A 19,285-nucleotide genomic window follows, 5' to 3' on the forward strand; every position below is an offset into this window, starting at 1 on the left:
ATCTATGGTCCTGAGATCAGGAAGAGGAACAATTTCACCCTACCCTGGGTCTTCACTAGCAAAAATATTTTGTTATAATTTAGCTATTGTTTTACCCTTTAACCCTTTGTCAACCCCATCAGAAAACAAAATAGGGAGTAGTCCATTCTATTTTCTCCATACAAATCCACAAAGTTGTAACATAAGAACGACTCACAGTACTGAGACATCTCTTTTAAAAGTAGTCATATTGACCTGTTGAAATATTGTAGCTTTAAAATAGTGGAGCCCAGTAAGCTTGTGACTACCTTTGTAGGTCTGTACGTGACTACAGGTCATTCATAAGATCCCTAGAAGGTATGAGGGTTGAACAGCCTGCTTTCAAACACATTTTAAAGGCAGCAAAGACCAGAGAGTGACAAAGACCTGGACAAGGAAATGTCACTGGGTACTTTGTACTGAAAAGTAATGGAATCAATGGGAGCTGTGCAGTGTAACGTTTGTCCTATTAAGGTTTTTTTTTATTAAATAATTCCAAAAAATATATATATATATATTATATAATATATATTATATATATATATATATATATATATATATATATATATATATATATATATATATATAATTTAATTGAACTGGTATCATTAAAAAAAGTGACATTAGATTGCACTAAAAAAATCTTTGTAACATGCATGCCCCATAAGTTTGTATACGGATGATGGGCCATTCTGTGATTTCACACAGATATCGCCATTTCTTACAGGGTTCCATCAATGCTTTCCTGAATTATTTAATGTCATTTGAAGGAAATCTGAGATGGTGAATCTTGGTTTTAAATAAAAAAATTATCCGATGGGCGTACATTCTAAATACTTTACCAGATGAGCATTCATTTATTTAAATTCTAAATAATGCCTCGTGAATAAAGCTGAAACTGTTTTCTTAACTAGAAAAAAGCACTGAAAACCCAGTAGCTGGATAGGCGGGGTTATTCCTAATTGAAGGGGTTGTCCTTGCTCACTGGAGTTAGCATCATATGCTGCAAAAATCAGGAGATTCGCGTAGTTCTCCAGTGTTTTGCGTTGAATTACAGAACAAGGAACCTGTTGAAGAGCCCTAAGTTTATTAAAGTTTTTAGTAAAAATAAATAAATAAATAAATAAAATCGCTCTAAAACTAAAAGTTCAGTAAAATGGCTTTGGCAACAGTCCGAAGAATTTTAATAAGTGAAACTGTTGATCCTTGTTGCAAGCAGATTTTGCAAGAAAATGGCATTGCTGTTACGGAGAAACAAAATCTGAGCAAAGACGAGCTGATTGATGAAATGAAGGTGAGATCGGAATTTAAAGTTCACCGTGCTTTGATTAAGACATTAAATATATAAATTGTAAGTACTGAGTGTGTTAACTTTTTAAAATATTTTTTCCCCCTAAGGCCTACCGTAATGGATACCTGCAGCTTTTAAAATATATTCTAATTTGGGCGTGCGTATATATTACAGCAATTGTACATTTCCGCACAATTACAAAAAAAATAAATAAAAAGGGCTTTATAAAGGATCAGATCTGAAGTTCACATCTTTTTAAAACGGCTCCATATTTGCAGTTTTCACGAAGTTTTTTTTTATTTTTTTTAACATGTCGTTTTTAAATACCATTATTAAATTGGGCTGCATGATAAATTTAAATACATTTTGAAAGTTGCTGTTTGCTGCTGTTCAGTTTCCCTGCGACAGCAGTGGAGCCTTGGGATTGGAATCTCCGCCTTTTCCAATCTGATGCAACAATACCTGGATATTTCAGACAGCACATGGAGTCGATATTTACCAGATGCATTAAACTAAAATCGCTACTTGCAATATTTGATACGCTATAAGGTTATACAAATGTACATTTTGAATGCATCACTTAAGAATTTTTTTTTTCGTGTGTATACCTGTAATTATATTTAATGGATTTCTTAAAGAGCAGAGGTAATATTTTCAAGTTTGCACCAACAGTATTATGAGATTTTATGACCGATTGTCCACATCTACTTAATTTTACTAAGGCATAAATGTAACTTGTACAACTGTTAATTGCATCTTGTTTCAGGGCTATGAGGGACTTATAGTTCGTTCTGCCACCAAGGTCACTGCTGATGTCATCAATGCTGCCGAAAACTTGAAGATCATAGGCAGGGCAGGGACCGGTGTAGATAATGTGGATGTGGAGGCAGCAACAAAGAAAGGCATTATTGTGATGAAGTAAGAAAAAACAACGTGTTCCTAACAAGAGAAATTTGATGTTAGAAATTGTAGCGTTGTAATTAATGACAGTAGTTGTAACGGTTTATAATCTCTGCACAGATTTGAAATCTCTCACTTACAAGCAGTTAGCAACTGATATTAAAGTTGCTGTACTTGGCACAATACATTGAATTGTTAATTGAAATTACATTTGCATTATTATCACAATGTTCTCAGACAGTAGTTAAGATGACACAGGGGGCTGGTTTGTTCTTTGTTGAATTGCATGTATTTTATATGCATAGTTAGTATAAACACAGCCTGAACCGTGCACCAAAAATGCTGTCTGATATGCATGTGTCATCTTTTGTCCATTTTGAAGTACTCCCAGTGGCAATACCACCAGTGCTGCTGAGCTGACCTGTGGAATGATCGTAAGTCTGTCCAGGTAAGGCACGTTCATCTTTCAAATCTAGCACCTTTTTGTTAATGCCATGTTTTATTTCCTAAATTTTTTTTCTTTCACCAGTACAAAAATCCTCAATTTCAGTCAAATAAGTTCTATTGAAATGTTTGAGTAGTTTCTGGTAAGCGTGTATTACTACAATATAATGTACTGTGTGTTTTTTAGGCAAATCCCACAAGCTGTTATGTCAATGAAAGCTGGAAACTGGGATCGTAAAAAGGTGAAATTACAGATATTGCTGCCGCTTATGTGAATAAATTCATTTTAAATTCAGAAAATCATTTCTATTGGCTATACTCAGTAATACCCAACTTGACATAAGTATGATTGTTTTGTTCATAGTTCATGGGGGCAGAGCTATATGGCAAAACTCTAGGAATTGTGGGTCTTGGGAGAATTGGAAAGGAAGTAGCTATTCGAATGCAGTCTTTTGGAATGAAGGTAAGAGTGCTGTGCTGCACTGTAGGGAATATCAAGGGAGACTGTATTAAACCTCTGTGCCTTGTCAAAGAAGTACATTACAGGGATGACCTCGATTTGAGACACTTTTTTTATTCTGCGTAGCTTTGGTTCTTCATATGCTTTATGCTATTTTCATTCAGAAGTGTCTGCAGAGACATTAGGAACCTACAATGTACTTCAACATATCTTTTTCATACTGTAGCTTAAGGTCAAAATGCCTATGCACTTGGCCCTGACAGCAGTCATAGTTATATTAAACCATGCCCTACTTCTTAAAACAAATAAGGTGCTAGTATATGGTGATTACAGTTTTACCACATTGTAAACCTTCAGTAATATGCTATAGCGTGTTTGGCTTTTTATTTGTACAGACTGTAGGCTATGATCCTATAATTCCTCCTGAAGTCAGCGCCACATTTGGAGTTGAACAGATGTCCCTTGAGAGACTGTGGCCACTTTGTGATTATATCACTGTTCACACGCCTTTAATGCCATCTACAACAGGTATGTTATCATGGCTTTATAAATGACCGTGCAGCTGCAGTCAAAAGCAGTGGCCATTGCAGGGATGAAAATAAGGCTTTGCATAGCATTTCACCCATTCCAGGTTTTACTTCGAGCTTGATTAGCCCCAGTGTATAGCTAACAAGCTCATGTGTGTCTTATGAAACTCAATAGTAAAACCAAGAATTGATCAAACTGCTATGGAATGGGAGTCTTATTTCCATTCCTGTATTGCGGAATTGTTTAAATATTATTGCCAAACTGGGTTTGATTTAAGAGCAGTTGTTGCTGTGGTGGTTAAGCAAAGAACCAAAAGATCTTCATGACATGAATTATGTATTTTAGTTACTTTTCTGTTAACATCTTATTCTAGTTGCTTGTACATCTCTATCCTCTTTCCAGGGTTGTTAAATGATGAAAGTTTTGCCAAGTGTAGAAAGGGAGTAAAGGTCATTAATTGTGCCCGCGGTGGCATTATAGACGAGGGTGCTCTACTGCGAGCTCTGGAGTCTGGGCAGTGTGGCGGAGCAGGACTGGATGTGTTTATTGACGTGAGTAGAAGAGATTGATGTTGAACATTGTCTTTTTATTCATAAGCACATGTCATTATAAATAAAGTTTACTGTAGCAATATAGCAACAAAAATGTGAGTGTTTATTGAAAGTCGGACCCTGAGGGAAAGTATTATACTGCTATTTCTTTCCCTCTGTTTAATACTGTGAAGGGTCAAATTCAGTAACTTCAAGCTACAAGTTACAGGTACTTGAATGATATTTACAAAATCAAGTTTGACACATTTTCTTTCTACCAAAGCATAAAGTGTCACAATTCTGAAAAGCCACCTGCATCTACCAAGTTATTATTTTTTTCATTAAATACAAATGAACTAAATCGGAAGTTGATGAAAGCATAGAAATGCAGTAGTAAGGACAGAGTCACTTGAGATTTCTCAGTTTAAACATTTTGACATTGATTCAGGTATTTGAACTTGCTCTGTTTTTAACCTGTGCGTGGTGGTTCAGGAACCCCCTAAGGATTGGTCACTTGTAAACCACCCTGGTGTGGTCAGCTGCCCTCACCTCGGGGCCAACACCAAGGAGGCCCAAATACGCTGCGGGAGAGACATTGCAACACAGATTGTCGAAATGTTGCAGGGCAAATCCTTAATTGGGACTGTAAGTATTGCATTTTGTGCACTTTTATATTTTAGTGTGGTTTTACAAGTTGGGAGGAGAACATGCAGTAGCTGAACATCACAGGTGCACCAATTTTCCACCATACATAAATTGTATGTAAACTGACTGACTACATACAAGAAGGTCAAGCTGATCAAAGTATCAGTGTGAGGGCAGATACAGCCAGGATGTGTTGCTTAGGGTTTTATTGTCTTGTTCAATTAATCGGGAACCTTATAAAATGTTGCGCTAAAGTACATAGAACATCCTTGAAAACAGCCCGTAAACACCAAGGACATAGCCTGGTCTTGATTTTGAAATACATAAAATAAATACATTCTTAAATAGTTTTTTTTGTTTTTTGACAGGTGAATGCACAGGTCCTTACAGCTGCTATAGCTCCTGAATCTAGACCTTGGATTAAGCTTGGAGAAGCACTGGGTTCGGTGGCCAAAGCTTGCGCCGGACAAGTGAAAAGCCAAGTTCAGATTACAGCACTGGGTATGTTTTTATTAAGGTTGAAATGGAGAGCTAATGATGTTACTAGAGCTGGGTTCACTTATGACCCATTTATGTGTTTTTTTTTTTCTTTTTTAGTACTGCTATTTATTTGGAAGTTACACTAATCCTTCAAAGAACAATACCTTGCAGTTTGTCTTTGCACACTGTCAGAATATTAAGAAGTTAACAACAATGCACTTAACTGTGGTAGGACTCTGGTCCAAAGCAAGAACTGGCATGTGTTCCTATAGCCTGGTTGAAGGGCTGTAAACCAGTCAGGGTTAGTGATTGCCATGGGATAAAGTCACTCTATTGCCAAAGAATCTAATGCATTGTTATCAGCCCTTCATCTACATATTGGGAAAGAGGATTTATTGTGATGAGGTAAGCTCAGTCCAGAAAAGGGCAACGTGTTGAATTCACTCTCTGTTATACCTTCACAGGACAATCCCTAAAGAATGCGGCTGGCTATCTGAGCGCTGCAGTGGTTGTTGGACTGCTTAAGGATGGCTCAAAGAGTGCTGTTAACCTTGTGAATGCACTACCCCTGGCAAAGGAAGCTGGAGTAACTGTATGTTGTGTGTTTTTCAAATCTTTCCTGAACAAGGTCTGTTTTGAAATTCAGTGGACTGGAGATGTTCCATCCTCAGTTTCCATTTAAGAGACAGTGACGTTGCAGAGGCGTGTTACAAGATGATAACGGAAGTCTGAAGTAATTATTTGAACGAGGGAGTTCCGTTATTACCGGGGAACACGCTGCAACAATGTTGTTATGGCTAGTATGATTCAGCTTGTTAAAATTGTTTATTTATTTGTCCCGTTTGTCTGATTCCACTAGTCCTACTGAAAGAGGCCACGTTTGTGAAGCTTTTCATCAGTAAGCAGTGGTTTCAGAACAGGTATCAGTAATCGGTCTCAACAGTTCTGTTTTGAGCAATAACGGAACGGTAAACCTCCATAGAAAACAATGGGAGAGCAGTGTCTCTTGTTGTATAGTAATGAGTAAATAATAATAGATAGTTTCATACTGTTTAAATGTTTGTAACAGATTTTAAAATAAAACTAGATGGGGGGTGGGGAAGGTGGGAAATCAATTTATTTATTCTTGCCACCTCTGAATATTACCACTCCCCTACTGTAGTTCAACTTTCTAAGCCTCACCCCCCTCCCAGAAAGTGAATTGTTTAAAGGTACCACCTGTTTGACACAGAGGGATATAGTGGAGCCATTGTTTCTACAAGCAAAGCAGGTTTTTAATTGTTGCATATTAATCCATAGAATATAAACTCCTTGAAGTGTACTGTAATTTGTGTTTTAAAACACTGGCAAAATTCATAATTTAAATCTTTTTAGAGTAGTGTCTATGTACTTCATAGTGTTGATGTTTTTCTTGTCTTCTAGTCATAGTCATCACTGAAAATCAGAATCGTAATCAAGTTGTGAGCAGTATAACAGCACTGTTGCCAGGATTCAGCGTTCTCTTTTCTGCTTACAGATTGCCAGTCACCACAGTGATGCAGCACCAATGTTGGCTCAAAGAGCATGTGCAGTAGAAATATCTGCAAACGGTGTCTCTCACAAAGTGGTGGGGTCGGTTCAAGGAGATGTTCCTGTCCTATTGGAGCTCAATGGAGGGCTTTTCAGACACCCAGTCCCTCTCACTGGCAACCTGATCTTTTTTAAGGCCTTGGCAAGCCCTCAGCTTGTGCCTTCTGTTGCAGGTAAGATACTGTTTGAGAAACAACAGTTGTTGTTTTATAATAGTAATGAAAACATAGTTTCTATTCATTATCTACACATTCCTAAAACCCACACAATGTTTTATGATTGGGCAAACATAAAATAAATTGATTTCAACACAAATTTCAATACATGTTGGGCAAACTATATACATACACACTAGTATTTATTAGACAGTTTCTGGACCATAGCTAGAGCCCCGTGTTTTTTGCAAATATGAAATAACATGAAATTGCGCAGATGTATAATTTGGAGTGAGTTGTTTGGGAATTCAAATTGTGGTGGAAGAGAAGAGACATTTGTTTCTGAAATGTCTAAACCATGCATAACAATTAAATAACGACGTGCAGAATATGCAACTGTCGGCTGGGATGGGAGTCAAAAGATACCGTCGTTAAGCGTCATTCGCTGTTTATTGCTTTTGGGGAAAATATGGCTTGTTTGCTTGTACAGTTTTGCATTAATATGCTAATTCTTTGTTTTATTTCAAGTGGTGCAAACTTTGCATTGGAGCAAATGCTGTTTTGGTTTTGAATAGATTTGAATGAATGAATCTTCTTTGCTTGGTGTTTTAAACACTGAGAAACCTCAAGCTTGTTGTATACTGCTTCAGTGCAATGAGGTTGAAATACAAATCCTGTCGTCCTTTTTTATGGATACATTGCTGTATGTGCAATTGATATGACAGCCCCACAATAATAGGGCAGTGTGTGTGTGTGTGTGTGTGTATGTGTGTATGTATATGTATATATATATATAAATATGTAATCATTGTATTTTTATAGAGGGCATGGGCAGTATTTACTGTAAATAGGCAGTTTGATTAAAAAGAGTGGCAGACTGTACATTACCGTTACTGCTGCTAATGAGAAATTATTGTAACAAAGTTATTTTTCTGTGCAAGGCCTGTTTGTCAAAAATATTTAATAAATAATATGTATGCAGTTAAAACGTGATGTATAGTGTTATTGATATACATCTATCTATCTGTAATAACAACATTTGTGAAAAACGAAAAATGATCAGAAATAAATAATAATTTCGCGGGGCTCTAACCATTGCTTACCATACACTTAGCTATGCCATTCTTTTAAGAAAACGTTACCCATTCCAAGCAGATTATGGCAGAGCTGTTCCTCATCTTTATTATCTTTCCTCCCAGGTGTGCTAGCGGCTGCTGGTCTTCAGGTGGAGTTGTTCAGCACCTCTGCAGCAATCGCAGGAGAGCAGTGGTGCAGTGTGGGAGTTTCTTCGTTATTAGGAGACCTGAACACATTGAAAGTGCACGTAAAAGAAGCACTGCAGCTGTCCTTGTAGATTCCAGAGATGCCTTTCACATCATTCCATAGGTGTCCTTAACGTTCTCTGTCACATTGATATTGCTGTTGGATTGACAGATTCCTTGGTTTGCTTCATAATTTAATGTGTATTAACTGTGGCTTTCAAAAACACGTTTTCGTGACACTAGTTAACAAGAAGTCCCTTTAGAGCTTTGCTTTAGTTTTCCAAGCTTCATTTTCACTTTGACTTGGGTGATATCAGTTTTTAGTGTCATCATTTAAAATGTCTGTCACCCCCTGCATGGCAAACTTGATAACTGCCTTAAATTTTCGTCATCTTCTCAGACTTTTATCCTAGACCCCAAGCTTCCTGTAAACTGTTTGAATTTCATTTGGGTATAACCTGATACTATACGTTTCTCTCTCATTGTAAGCTGTGTGGGTTCAGGTGGAGTGAGTAAACAGAGTATTTCCATCAATTTTTTAATAATTTAAATTGGCATGTCTGACTAAAGACACCAAGTTTACAAGTTGGCCGCAGCGATATTTAGATCTGTTTTGGTCTTTGAAATAGGCAAAATAGAGGAAAAAGGACTTTATCTGAAGTAAAGTGAAAATGATGTATGGAAAACAAAAAGACATAGAAACACAATAAAACATAGTGATGCATTTTACATAGTGTTACTGTGACTACCAGTGTTAAATGTTTGAAGAGTAAATGTATTATGTTAAGAGTAAATGCCAAAACATGAATAAAATGAGTTTAGCTTTACTCGAGTTGTGTTCAGAAATTTTTCCCAGATTAACGGCATTCAGACTTGAGAATGCGGCTGTCACATTCCAGCGGGGGGGGGGGGGGGGGCGGCACGCATTGAAGAGTTGCATTTAAATAGTTCAAGAGGGTAATTTAACAGTAAAACGTGTTGTCAAAGGAAATAACTTGAGTGGACCCATGAAGTTTATACAAGCACTATCAATGCAAGCAGATATCAAAGAAGATCAAATACTTATTCTTGGAATGATAAGTGTGTGTGGTTGATACAGAACTATTTTTGAAGAGTTGTGAACACCCTTAACTAGTTTGAGGAAGAACGGAGTAAACTGGAATGGAATGCATCAGTAACATCTACCTGGGGGTAATTTGTGAGAGAATATTGATTGTTATTACCATTTGTAATCAGTTGAGCACCACCAGTTACTTAACAGATCAATTGATATTTGTCTTGACATGACAGAAGCAACATGTGAAGCTGCATCGAAATCCGTTCAGAATTGCATTAAGAAAATGACAAATAAAATTGTTCTTGATGTACCATAATTAATGTAATTTTTTAATACATTTAGTGTCTTAACATAAAATGTAGTGTAGCCCACATGAACATGTCACATTTTTTGTTTGTTTGGAGTCCTGAAGCCTCAAGGATGTATGAGTCTGTGAGAATGTGAACCTGTACAACCAAATAGAGTAAAGTGGGAGTCACCTAGGGTTTCATTTTTAATGGACATGCCTGTTGGACACTGCACATTTAAAATAACATCATAAAAAAAAATATATATATATATATATATATATATATTATATATATATATATATATATATATATAGTACTGTGGAAAAGTTTTAGGTGTGAAAAAATGCTGTAAAGTAAGAATGCTTTCAAAAATAGACGTCAATAGTTTATATTTATCAATTAACTAAATGCAAAGTGAGTGAACAGAAGAAAAATCTAAATCAAATCCATATTTGGTGTGACCACCCTTTGCCTTCAAAACAGCATCAATTCTTCTAGGTACACTTGCACAAAGTCAGGGATTTTGTAGGCATATAGTCAGGTGTATGATTAAACAATTATACCAAACAGGTGCTAATGATCATCAATTCAATACGTACGTTGAAACACAATCATTAACTGAAACAGAAACAGCGGTGTAGGAGGAATAAAACTGGTTGAGGAACAGCCAAACTCAGCTAACAAGGTGAGGTTGCTGAAGACAGTTTACTGTCAAAAGTCATACACCATGGCAAGACTGAGCACAGCAACAAGACACAAGGTAGTTATACTGCATCAGCAAGGTCTCTCCCAGGCAGAAATTTCAAGGCAGACAGGGGTTTCCAGATGTGCTGTCCAAGTTCTTTTGAAGAAGCACAAAGAAACGGGCAATGTTGAGGACCGTAGACGCAGTGGTCGGCCAAGGAAACTTACTGCAGCAGATGAAAGACACATCATGCTTACTTCCCTTTGCAATCGGAAGATGTCCAGCAATCCCATTAGCTCAGAATTGGCAGAAAACAGCGGGACCCTGGTACACCCATCTACTGTCCGGAGAAGTCTGGTCAGAAGTGGCCTTCGTGGAAGACTTGCGGCCAAAAAGCCATACCTCTGACGTGGAAACAAGGCCAAGCGACTCAACTATGCACGAAAACACAGGAACTGGGGTGCAGAAAAATGGCAGCAGGTGCTCTGGACTGATGAGTCAAAATTTGAAATATTTGGCTGTAGCAGAAGGCAGTTTGTTCGCCGAAGGGCTGGAGAGCGGTACACAAATGAATGTCTGCAGGCAACAGTGAAGCATGGTGGAGGTTCCTTGCAAGTTTAGGGCTGCATTTCTGCAAATGGAGTTGGGGATTTGGTCAGAATTAATGGTCTCAATGCTGAGAAGTACAGGCAGATACTTATCCATCATGCAAGACCATCAGGGAGGCATCTGATTGGCCCCAAATTTATTCTGCAGCATGACAACGACCCCAAACATACAGCGAAAGTCATTAAGAACTATCTTCAGCATAAAGAAGAACAAGGAATCCTGGAAGTGATGGTATGGCCCCCACATAGCCCTGATCTCAACATCATCGAGTCTGTCTGGGATTACATGAAGAGAGAGAAGCAATTGAGGCTGCCTAAATCCACAGAAGAACTGTGTTTAGTTCTCCAAGATGTTTGGGCCAACCTACCTGCCAAGTTCCTTCAAAAACTGTGTGCAAGTGTACCCAGAAGAATTGATGTTGTTTTGAAGGCAAAGGGTGGTCACACCAAATATTGATTGATGTAGATTTTTCTTCTGTTCACTCACTTTGCATTTTGTTAATTGATAAATATAAACTATTAACATGTCTATTTTTGAAAGCATTCCTACTTTACAGCATTTTTTTCACACTTGCCTAAAACTTTTGCACAGTACTGTGTGTGTGTGTGTGTGTGTGTGTGTGTGTGTGTGTGTGTGTGTGTGTATATATATAGTATATATAAATTGTTTAGAATTAGTTGATGACATTTTTATATTAAAACTTATTAATAATAATACATAAAGTGGCTTTGTAGACATTTAAATTCTGTCCAATATGAGAACAGAAGAGATGTTGTCTGAAAAAAAAACAAAAAAAAAACAACGTAATTATGGATGATTTGAATCCTAATAGGATTAGGGGAAAATACCATGGCAACGAATGGGAAAGACTGGGATAATAGCAAATGTGAAATGCCACCGACAGTGTGTGCATACTGCATCTATGCACTATGCAACAATTCATATTTTGCCTTAAAAACCTTCGATAATTATTTCACTGTTAGAAACAAGATATTTGCAATTCAATGTATGTAAATTGTAGCAGATTGTAATGTAACCAAAGCAGCTCACTAGATGAATCCTTCTGTGCTTTTGTTTTGTTTGGAACATCCTCTTCTCATATATATGGCAGGATAATCTCTCCCTGGAGGGACTTTTGCAATGACGATGGTGCTTCACTCCAACCTCACACAACCGGCACCAATGAAAGAGGCATAACACTGCCCAGAATACACAGAGAAGAATGACAGCTGAAAGCAGCTCCCAACTATACACAGATACCAAAATAGGACTGCGGTCCTCACATTCTAACGATTAAGTGCACTCCATCTGGCAGACAAAGTCAGGCAGTCCTCGAGAATCGCTGTTCACAACCAAGACGATTGCAAATATTGGAAACAAATTGATGATGATTTATATTATTAAATTCAAGCAGTGAGAATACATCCCTTCAACACGCCGTCTGCCAAGTTACCAGGTAAGGAAGGCTATTGTTGTCTGTGTGTTTTTTAATTATGACCAGGCTGCACACCCCCTTGCTATGGAAAATAACAATATCAATATCAATAGTTGGTTTCTACGTCCAGATGCATATCAATATTACAGTTATCTTGGCGAGAGCCGAGTTCAAATCAGCATGACGTTTTCACATCTGCTTCTCATGTAATGGAAATCGTAATGTTGTAAATTACATAACCTTTTACATGGCTCTCCAGCGACATTGATCCGCTCAGCGAAAATGATCCAGTACTGCTGAAACTAGGTCATGACAACACATTATTTATATAATATATATATATATATATATATATATATATATATATATATATATATATATAGATATATATATACACACACACACACACACACACACACCACACACACACACACACACACACACATATATATATTTGTTTAACAAATTGAATTAGACTTCTACTTTTAAAGTGAGTGATAAAAAAATAAACATTTGTCACCGCTTGTCATTTCTGCTAATTGGTTCTTATCTGCTAATTGGTTACTTTAAATTTCTATATTGTTAATACATATAATATGTAGTCAATCATATTCAAGCACTTATAGATTAAATGGCATTATTCAAATGTGTCAAATTATTTTACATTTTTTTTTATTACATTCATAGTTTTCAAAGTTACTGTTATTCATAATGCATTACATGTATCATTATAATGTATTTTAAAACCAGGGTTATAACCACTCAAGTTTGATTAATCATATTCTGATACCTTATCTTAAGCTAATATTTAATGTATTATTTGTTGGCATGACTGGCTTGGTGATTGAATGCAGCAATTAAATAATTACCATTGATACATTACACCATAAAAGTTTTATTTTTTTATTTTTTTTTATTGAGCGGCAGTTTGTTTAGGTGCTGCTACCATCCATAAGATACTGTTATTGTGACACCCACACCATTAAATACTGATGTACATAAGTAATTCATGTGTGCAATGAGTAAGAACAAATTAGTTAAACCATTTGTAATTTCTTGCAGCCATGTCAATTAAGGAACAAGAATGCTACACGTATGATTTTGCTGACCCAGCTCACCCAGCAGAGTTCTTGGATGCTTTCCAAGAATTTTACCTTGATGGCTTGTTCACAGACATTACTCTCCAGTGTGCTACTGGAAAGAAATTTCAGTGTCACAAAGCAGCTCTGTCTGCGTGCAGCACTTACTTCAAAGCGATGTTCACAGCAGACATGAGAGAGAGATCCAACAACTTGATCAAGCTTTCAGGCATTGACAGTGATGTATTGACTGCTCTGGTGAATTACGTGTATACATCCCAGCTGAGAATAACTGAGAAGAATGTCCAAAGTCTTTTGGAAGCAGCTGATCTACTTCAGTTTGTGTCTGTAAAGAAAGCTTGTGAGGAGTTTCTGGTCAGGCACCTAGATGTTGACAACTGTTTAGGGATGCATTCTTTTGCAGAGTTTCATGTCTGCCCTGAACTGGAGAAAGAGGCCAGGAGGATGATGTTGTGTAGGTTTGAAGAGGTCACAATGCAGGAGGAGTTCCTGGAACTGGACTTTGAGAAATTAAGTTACGTAGTGTCCAGAGAAAACCTCAACGTCTGGAGACAAGAAGTTCTTTTGGAAGCTGTCGTGAAATGGATCACCCATGATGTGCAAGCTCGGACTGGTTATGTGCAGGATTTGCTTTACTGCATCCAACTGGATTTGGATGAAATCTACCTGAGGACGGCCCTCAATCTGCAGAAAAGATGTTTACTGGGCAGTGAGAAAAAAGTCTACTCCTTAATCTGTCATGGTTTACTATCCACTCGGAAAAGGAACTTTGTGAGATCTAAAAAGTTGACCTCTAGCATGTATATTATTGGAGGATATTACTGGCATCCACTCTCAGAGGTAAATGCGTGGGACCCACTTACTAATACCTGGGTCCATGGAACTGACATGCCAGATCACACGAGGGAGAGCTACAGCGTGTCACTTTTGGGACCAAACATTTACGTAACAGGGGGTTACAGAACAGACAATATTGAAGCTCTTGATACAATGTGGGTTTATAATGGAGACACTGATGAGTGGAAAGAGGGGTGCCCTATGCTTCATGCTCGATATTACCACTGCTCGGTCACTTTGCATGGCTGTGTGTATGCTATAGGAGGATACAGAGGGGGAGCGCCTGCACGAGAGGCAGAGTTCTATGATCCTTTGAAGAAGACATGGACCCCTGTTGCAAACATGGTGCAAGGTATTTCGGCATTCTCTCCTTCAATACAAATGTTTCTGAACTAGATGTGAAAATATATAGTAAAATATAGCATTGGGGCCTATTTATGAAACGGTACCTTTTCTAATTTCTATAGGCTTAGCATTTATGAATGTTTACAAACACTTTGAATATATTGTGAGTTTTATAAGTAGCCCACACAGTTACTACCAGCAGTGTTATATATAGGGTTTTAATGATAAAATGCATATAATTACAATAAACTTACAATAAGTGTATAGTTGTGCATTCTTATAGTGGCACTGCATATTGGTATATTGTATGTTAAGATTTTGTGTTGATGTCTATTATCATTTTCCTTTTAGGCAAAGTATTTAGACTGCAACATATTCCTCATCATCCATCATTAAATTAAATTAATTAATCCATCATTAAATTAAATTATATAACCACTCTTTCTGTATGAAAAAAAAAAAAATGTGCTTTTCTGACCAGGTGTTGGAAATGCCACAGCCTGTGTTTTACGTGATGTAATCTATGTAACTGGAGGTCACTATGGCTATCGGGGAAGCTGCACCTATGACAGAATTCAAAGATACAGGTCGGATCTCAATGAATGGAGCATTGTTACAATAAGTCCACATCCAGGTACAGTTTATAGGTTGTTATTAAATGAAAAATGTTTTTCATATTGTTCAATATTGCCTTTTGATTTTTAACTTTCTTTTTCTATATTACACCCCTATTCTAAACCTTATGTAATCTTTATTAATGGAAACGAAGCACATATCAGTATAGTCTCTTTTCTCCTTTATTTTCACTCTCTATTAACTCTGTATACAATGAGTTGCTTGTTAAAATCTAAACGTAAGGCATAATGTACAAGTGTTTCTTTTAAGAAGCTTTTAAGTCCTAAATTGTAATCTGTTTTCAGACCAATGTGCTGTTTTGTCCTGGTATTTAGTTTATGCGCTAGTGGAAAACGATTAAATTATAATTTGCATATTGCTTTTTCCAGAACTGTTGCCTCGTATTAATGGACTTACTACAGTAGCTTCTGTTTAAATCAGTTTTTGCAAAACAAAGTTTAAAGCCATTCACCTAGAATTAATTATTTATGTTATCTTTATGTCAATTCCTTTTAAGATTGTATGCCCACCTAACTCTTCTTTGTCCCTGGCTAAATAGATTTAGTTCTTTCAGCCTATCTTTGTACCTCATTCCTTAAACAGTGGGATTACTACATGTGCAATGCATTTAAAAACACTTAACATTCTGAGTATACATTTTAAAAGAGAAATGTTAATTTATTTCCTTTTAATGTTTTTTTTTTTTTCTGTGTAGCTTTTGACCTAAAAAAAAAAAAAAAAATTAAAGGTCAACGCAATGGGCAAAGCAACCCCCTCATCACCTATCCCTTTAATCCCAGTTTGTAGCTTGTCTCTTCATGGCTGAATGCTTTTTTGTCTGCCCCAATAAGCAGAATAGGTCCTGGGCAGCTTATGCACAGCCACTGTACAAAATATGATGGAGGCACTGCAGAGTTTGAAAGCCTGTGTAAAATTAAGTACTAAAATAAATACCATTATAAAGTGGGTGTATATGCAACATCCTGAATACAGTGTAGTTGTTTATTAACCTGATATATTTTATTTCCCTGGGAAATTGTTGCATTTGTATTTAGTATAACAATTTTACAGTACAGTTATAATGATGGATATTTGACTGTTTAAATGTGAATCAACAGGGTTTATTATTTCATTGAAATACAGGAAGTATTGTAAAATAAGTTATCCTATGGCTGATGAATGCTTAAGGCAAAATAAACACCTACCTCCAATAGACCTCCATAATTGAAAACTGAATTGAAATGGCATACATGCTGGCTCCCTATCATCTGGTACTATACTAGGGGGTTGAAAGACAAAGCCTAAAGGACTTCCAGTGAAGCACAGTGGAAACTCCCACGGGTGCAGTAAATCCAGACTATATGGTAGACACAGGCAGTGCAGCTGAGATTATTCAAATCTTCCAGCATGTAAATGCAACACCCAGCAGGCAGTGTTTTACATGAAATGAGTTGAAAAAGAAGCAGTTTGATAGAATGAGACTCTTGTGGGGTGTTTCTCTACATGTTTCGTACTGTATAAAATAAAGACTTGCAGTTAATTCTGCCCGGTACAATTCAAGATCTTCAGGACCATATTATCATTTTTCTGTTTCTGGAAAATAACATTTTTTTTTTTTTTTTATAATCTTCTCTTCTCAGAGTATGGGCTGTGTTCTGTAGCTTTAAACAACAAACTGCACCTAGTTGGTGGGCAGACTACCATCACTGATTGTTATGACCCAGAAAAGGACGAATGGAGACAGATGGCTCCGATGATGGAGAGGAGGATGGAATGTGGTGCTGTTGCCATGAATGGATGCATTTATGTCACAGGGGGATACTCCTACTCAAAAGGAACCTATCTTCAGAGCATAGAGAAATATGACCCAGAACAAGACAAGTGGGAAATCGTGGGCAGCCTTCCCAGTGCCATGCGATCACACGGTTGTGTTTGTGTTTACAGTGTGTAGACAGGATGCTATGCACTAGTTCTATATTGCTGCCCAATAGGAAATGCTGGCTATGAAGTTCTGGAAGAATCAAACAGGATATGCTGTAAAGAGCAGTGGCTAATGAAATGTTAACTACTGCACTGTTCCTTCTCACTCAGAAGGCACCTGGATAGCATACAGTTGATACAATGCCATCAAATGGATAGCTTCTTTCAGTATGCTAGTGTACATTTTAATTGGAATAAATGTTGCATCAATAAAGAACCCACTTCTCAGGACTCTTTTGATACAAATAACATTTACCGTACCTTAACTAATATTCCTTTTTCATCTCTGCAAGTGCCGATAATATATTTTATAAGTCTCTTTCCCCTTACAATCAGGGCTCAGGAAGAACAAAATAAGTTTTGTATGTTAACATGCTTCATGTCTGAGAAAGAGACCTACCTGCCTTTGGCAAAAAAGTCACAAGAAGACCACAGAGTATAGAAAAAAAAAAAAAAAAAGTGGTGTAAGACCCCATCCATTTCATGCAGTGTGTACAGTCCCGGGGCTGCTTCATTTTTGTAGAAATGTAATAACTTTAACCAACAAACACCCTTAATGTGCACATTTGTAAGGCAAATGAAGATTGAGGTGTTATAGGGGTTTGTGGACAGGCAACACGTCACTTCTTGTTTCCAACCAAAACAGAGGGAAAACTAAAGTAATTGCTTTAAGTCAGCATGTGACGCTTCACACATTTTGCCATATATTTGGAGAACTGCTTATTTAATTGTCATCAATCTTAGTATTAAGCTTATTTAACATATGTTATTGAGAGTTTCAGATTCTAGGAATACAGGGGGTGTCTGTCCATTTATCAATCTGTCTGTGTCACTTGCATGTTTGCTAATATCTGGAGAATCACTTAGCAAATTAAACATGTCAATGCTAATTCGTATTCTGTACTGTTCTGTACACACAGTTGTTATTTCATGGTAACAAATCGTAGTGAAGGCTCTAATGTTGAATTACAGCTGTGGCAAGGGATGAGTGTTACTGACCTACTAGAAGCAAAATTGAGAGGCAAATGCTCTGGGTATTCCATTGTCAATGGAAGTACCAGTAGATCACTTGTTAATTTTCATAGAAACCACAGTACAGCAATTACAATATTTTATATTACTGATTTTATATTTGAATGTAAATACTTTTAAGTTAACTTTAAAAAAAAAAAAAAAAAGCCTATAATATGTTTATTTACAAAATGGACAATCCAAAAGCACCATTTTGTGATCTTGGTAAATTTTAAAATACAGTACTTATTTTCCTCACTAGGGGGATATGACAAGGCATGAATTGGGAGCTACATTTGTTGTGAGTTCAAAGATGATTCTGTAACACTGAAGCATTTTGTCGTAACAGTTGGACACACATATCTGTTTATGATAACTTACTCAGTATGGTATGATATTTGATATGAAGATTTGTATTGGGAATTTTTTTGTAGGATTTTTAAAGAATGTATCTATTAAATGGTAAACTATAATAACTGATAGATTTCATTTTTCTAACCAGGTACGTGAGAACATTTGTAGGGATTTCCTGTTGAAGGAAGTTTGTGACATTGTATCTTTGTAACATATGTTCTGTAGCACATGACAGTTGTAAAGTGAGTGACTTGCCCCAAAGAATAATCTTGCAGTGGAGTAGCAATGGAGTACTGATTCCTTTATTCTTTATTTATTAGGATCGTTCTTGACAAGCTGGGACTGGTATAGCACAGTGTGGGGAAGCTCAATTTGTCAATGTATGTGCCTTCATTGTGGAAACAGAAAGAATTTGGTCTTTTCAGTGTCAGCCTGGTAACCTTCAGCCTTTAAGAAAGAAAAAAACGTTTGGCATGAATAAATGTGTAATAGACTTAGTTCTAATATTGTACATGATGTACAAAGCAATACATTATGACAAGATTATATGTCTACAAACTTTTTATTTACAAGCAAACGTTTACAAGCATTTTATTTTATGAATACAGATATTTTAAGTACATTTGGTCTATACTAATTAATCTATACAGTGGCAGATCTAAGTAAGATCATTGTTTAAATCTTC

The 19,285-nt window shown here is 36.7% G+C and overlaps 2 protein-coding genes across 2 annotated transcripts; both read left to right on the forward strand.

Annotated features, from left to right (window-relative positions):
- The first annotated feature begins 1,024 nt into the window (after positions 1-1,024).
- Positions 1,025-9,109, forward strand: LOC121323376 (D-3-phosphoglycerate dehydrogenase-like). The gene is made up of 12 exons (XM_041264407.1): positions 1,025-1,312; positions 2,076-2,227; positions 2,592-2,657; positions 2,841-2,895; positions 3,018-3,116; positions 3,509-3,641; positions 4,044-4,192; positions 4,664-4,816; positions 5,185-5,317; positions 5,761-5,888; positions 6,813-7,038; positions 8,220-9,109. Exons 1-12 carry the CDS (start codon positions 1,175-1,177, stop codon positions 8,372-8,374), a joined length of 1,587 nt encoding a protein of 528 aa, XP_041120341.1. The 5' UTR covers positions 1,025-1,174; the 3' UTR covers positions 8,375-9,109.
- A 3,025-nt stretch (positions 9,110-12,134) lies between these two features.
- On the forward strand, positions 12,135-18,323 carry LOC121322788 (kelch-like protein 23). The gene is made up of 4 exons (XM_041263081.1): positions 12,135-12,379; positions 13,421-14,647; positions 15,122-15,274; positions 16,896-18,323. The coding sequence occupies exons 2-4, from the start codon at positions 13,423-13,425 to the stop codon at positions 17,204-17,206; spliced, it is 1,689 nt and encodes a 562-aa protein (XP_041119015.1). The 5' UTR covers positions 12,135-12,379; positions 13,421-13,422; the 3' UTR covers positions 17,207-18,323.
- Positions 18,324-19,285: the final 962 nt, after the last annotated feature.

Source organism: Polyodon spathula, chromosome 11, assembly GCF_017654505.1.
Source record: "Polyodon spathula isolate WHYD16114869_AA chromosome 11, ASM1765450v1, whole genome shotgun sequence".
In the NCBI taxonomy this organism is placed as follows: domain Eukaryota; kingdom Metazoa; phylum Chordata; class Actinopteri; order Acipenseriformes; family Polyodontidae; genus Polyodon; species Polyodon spathula.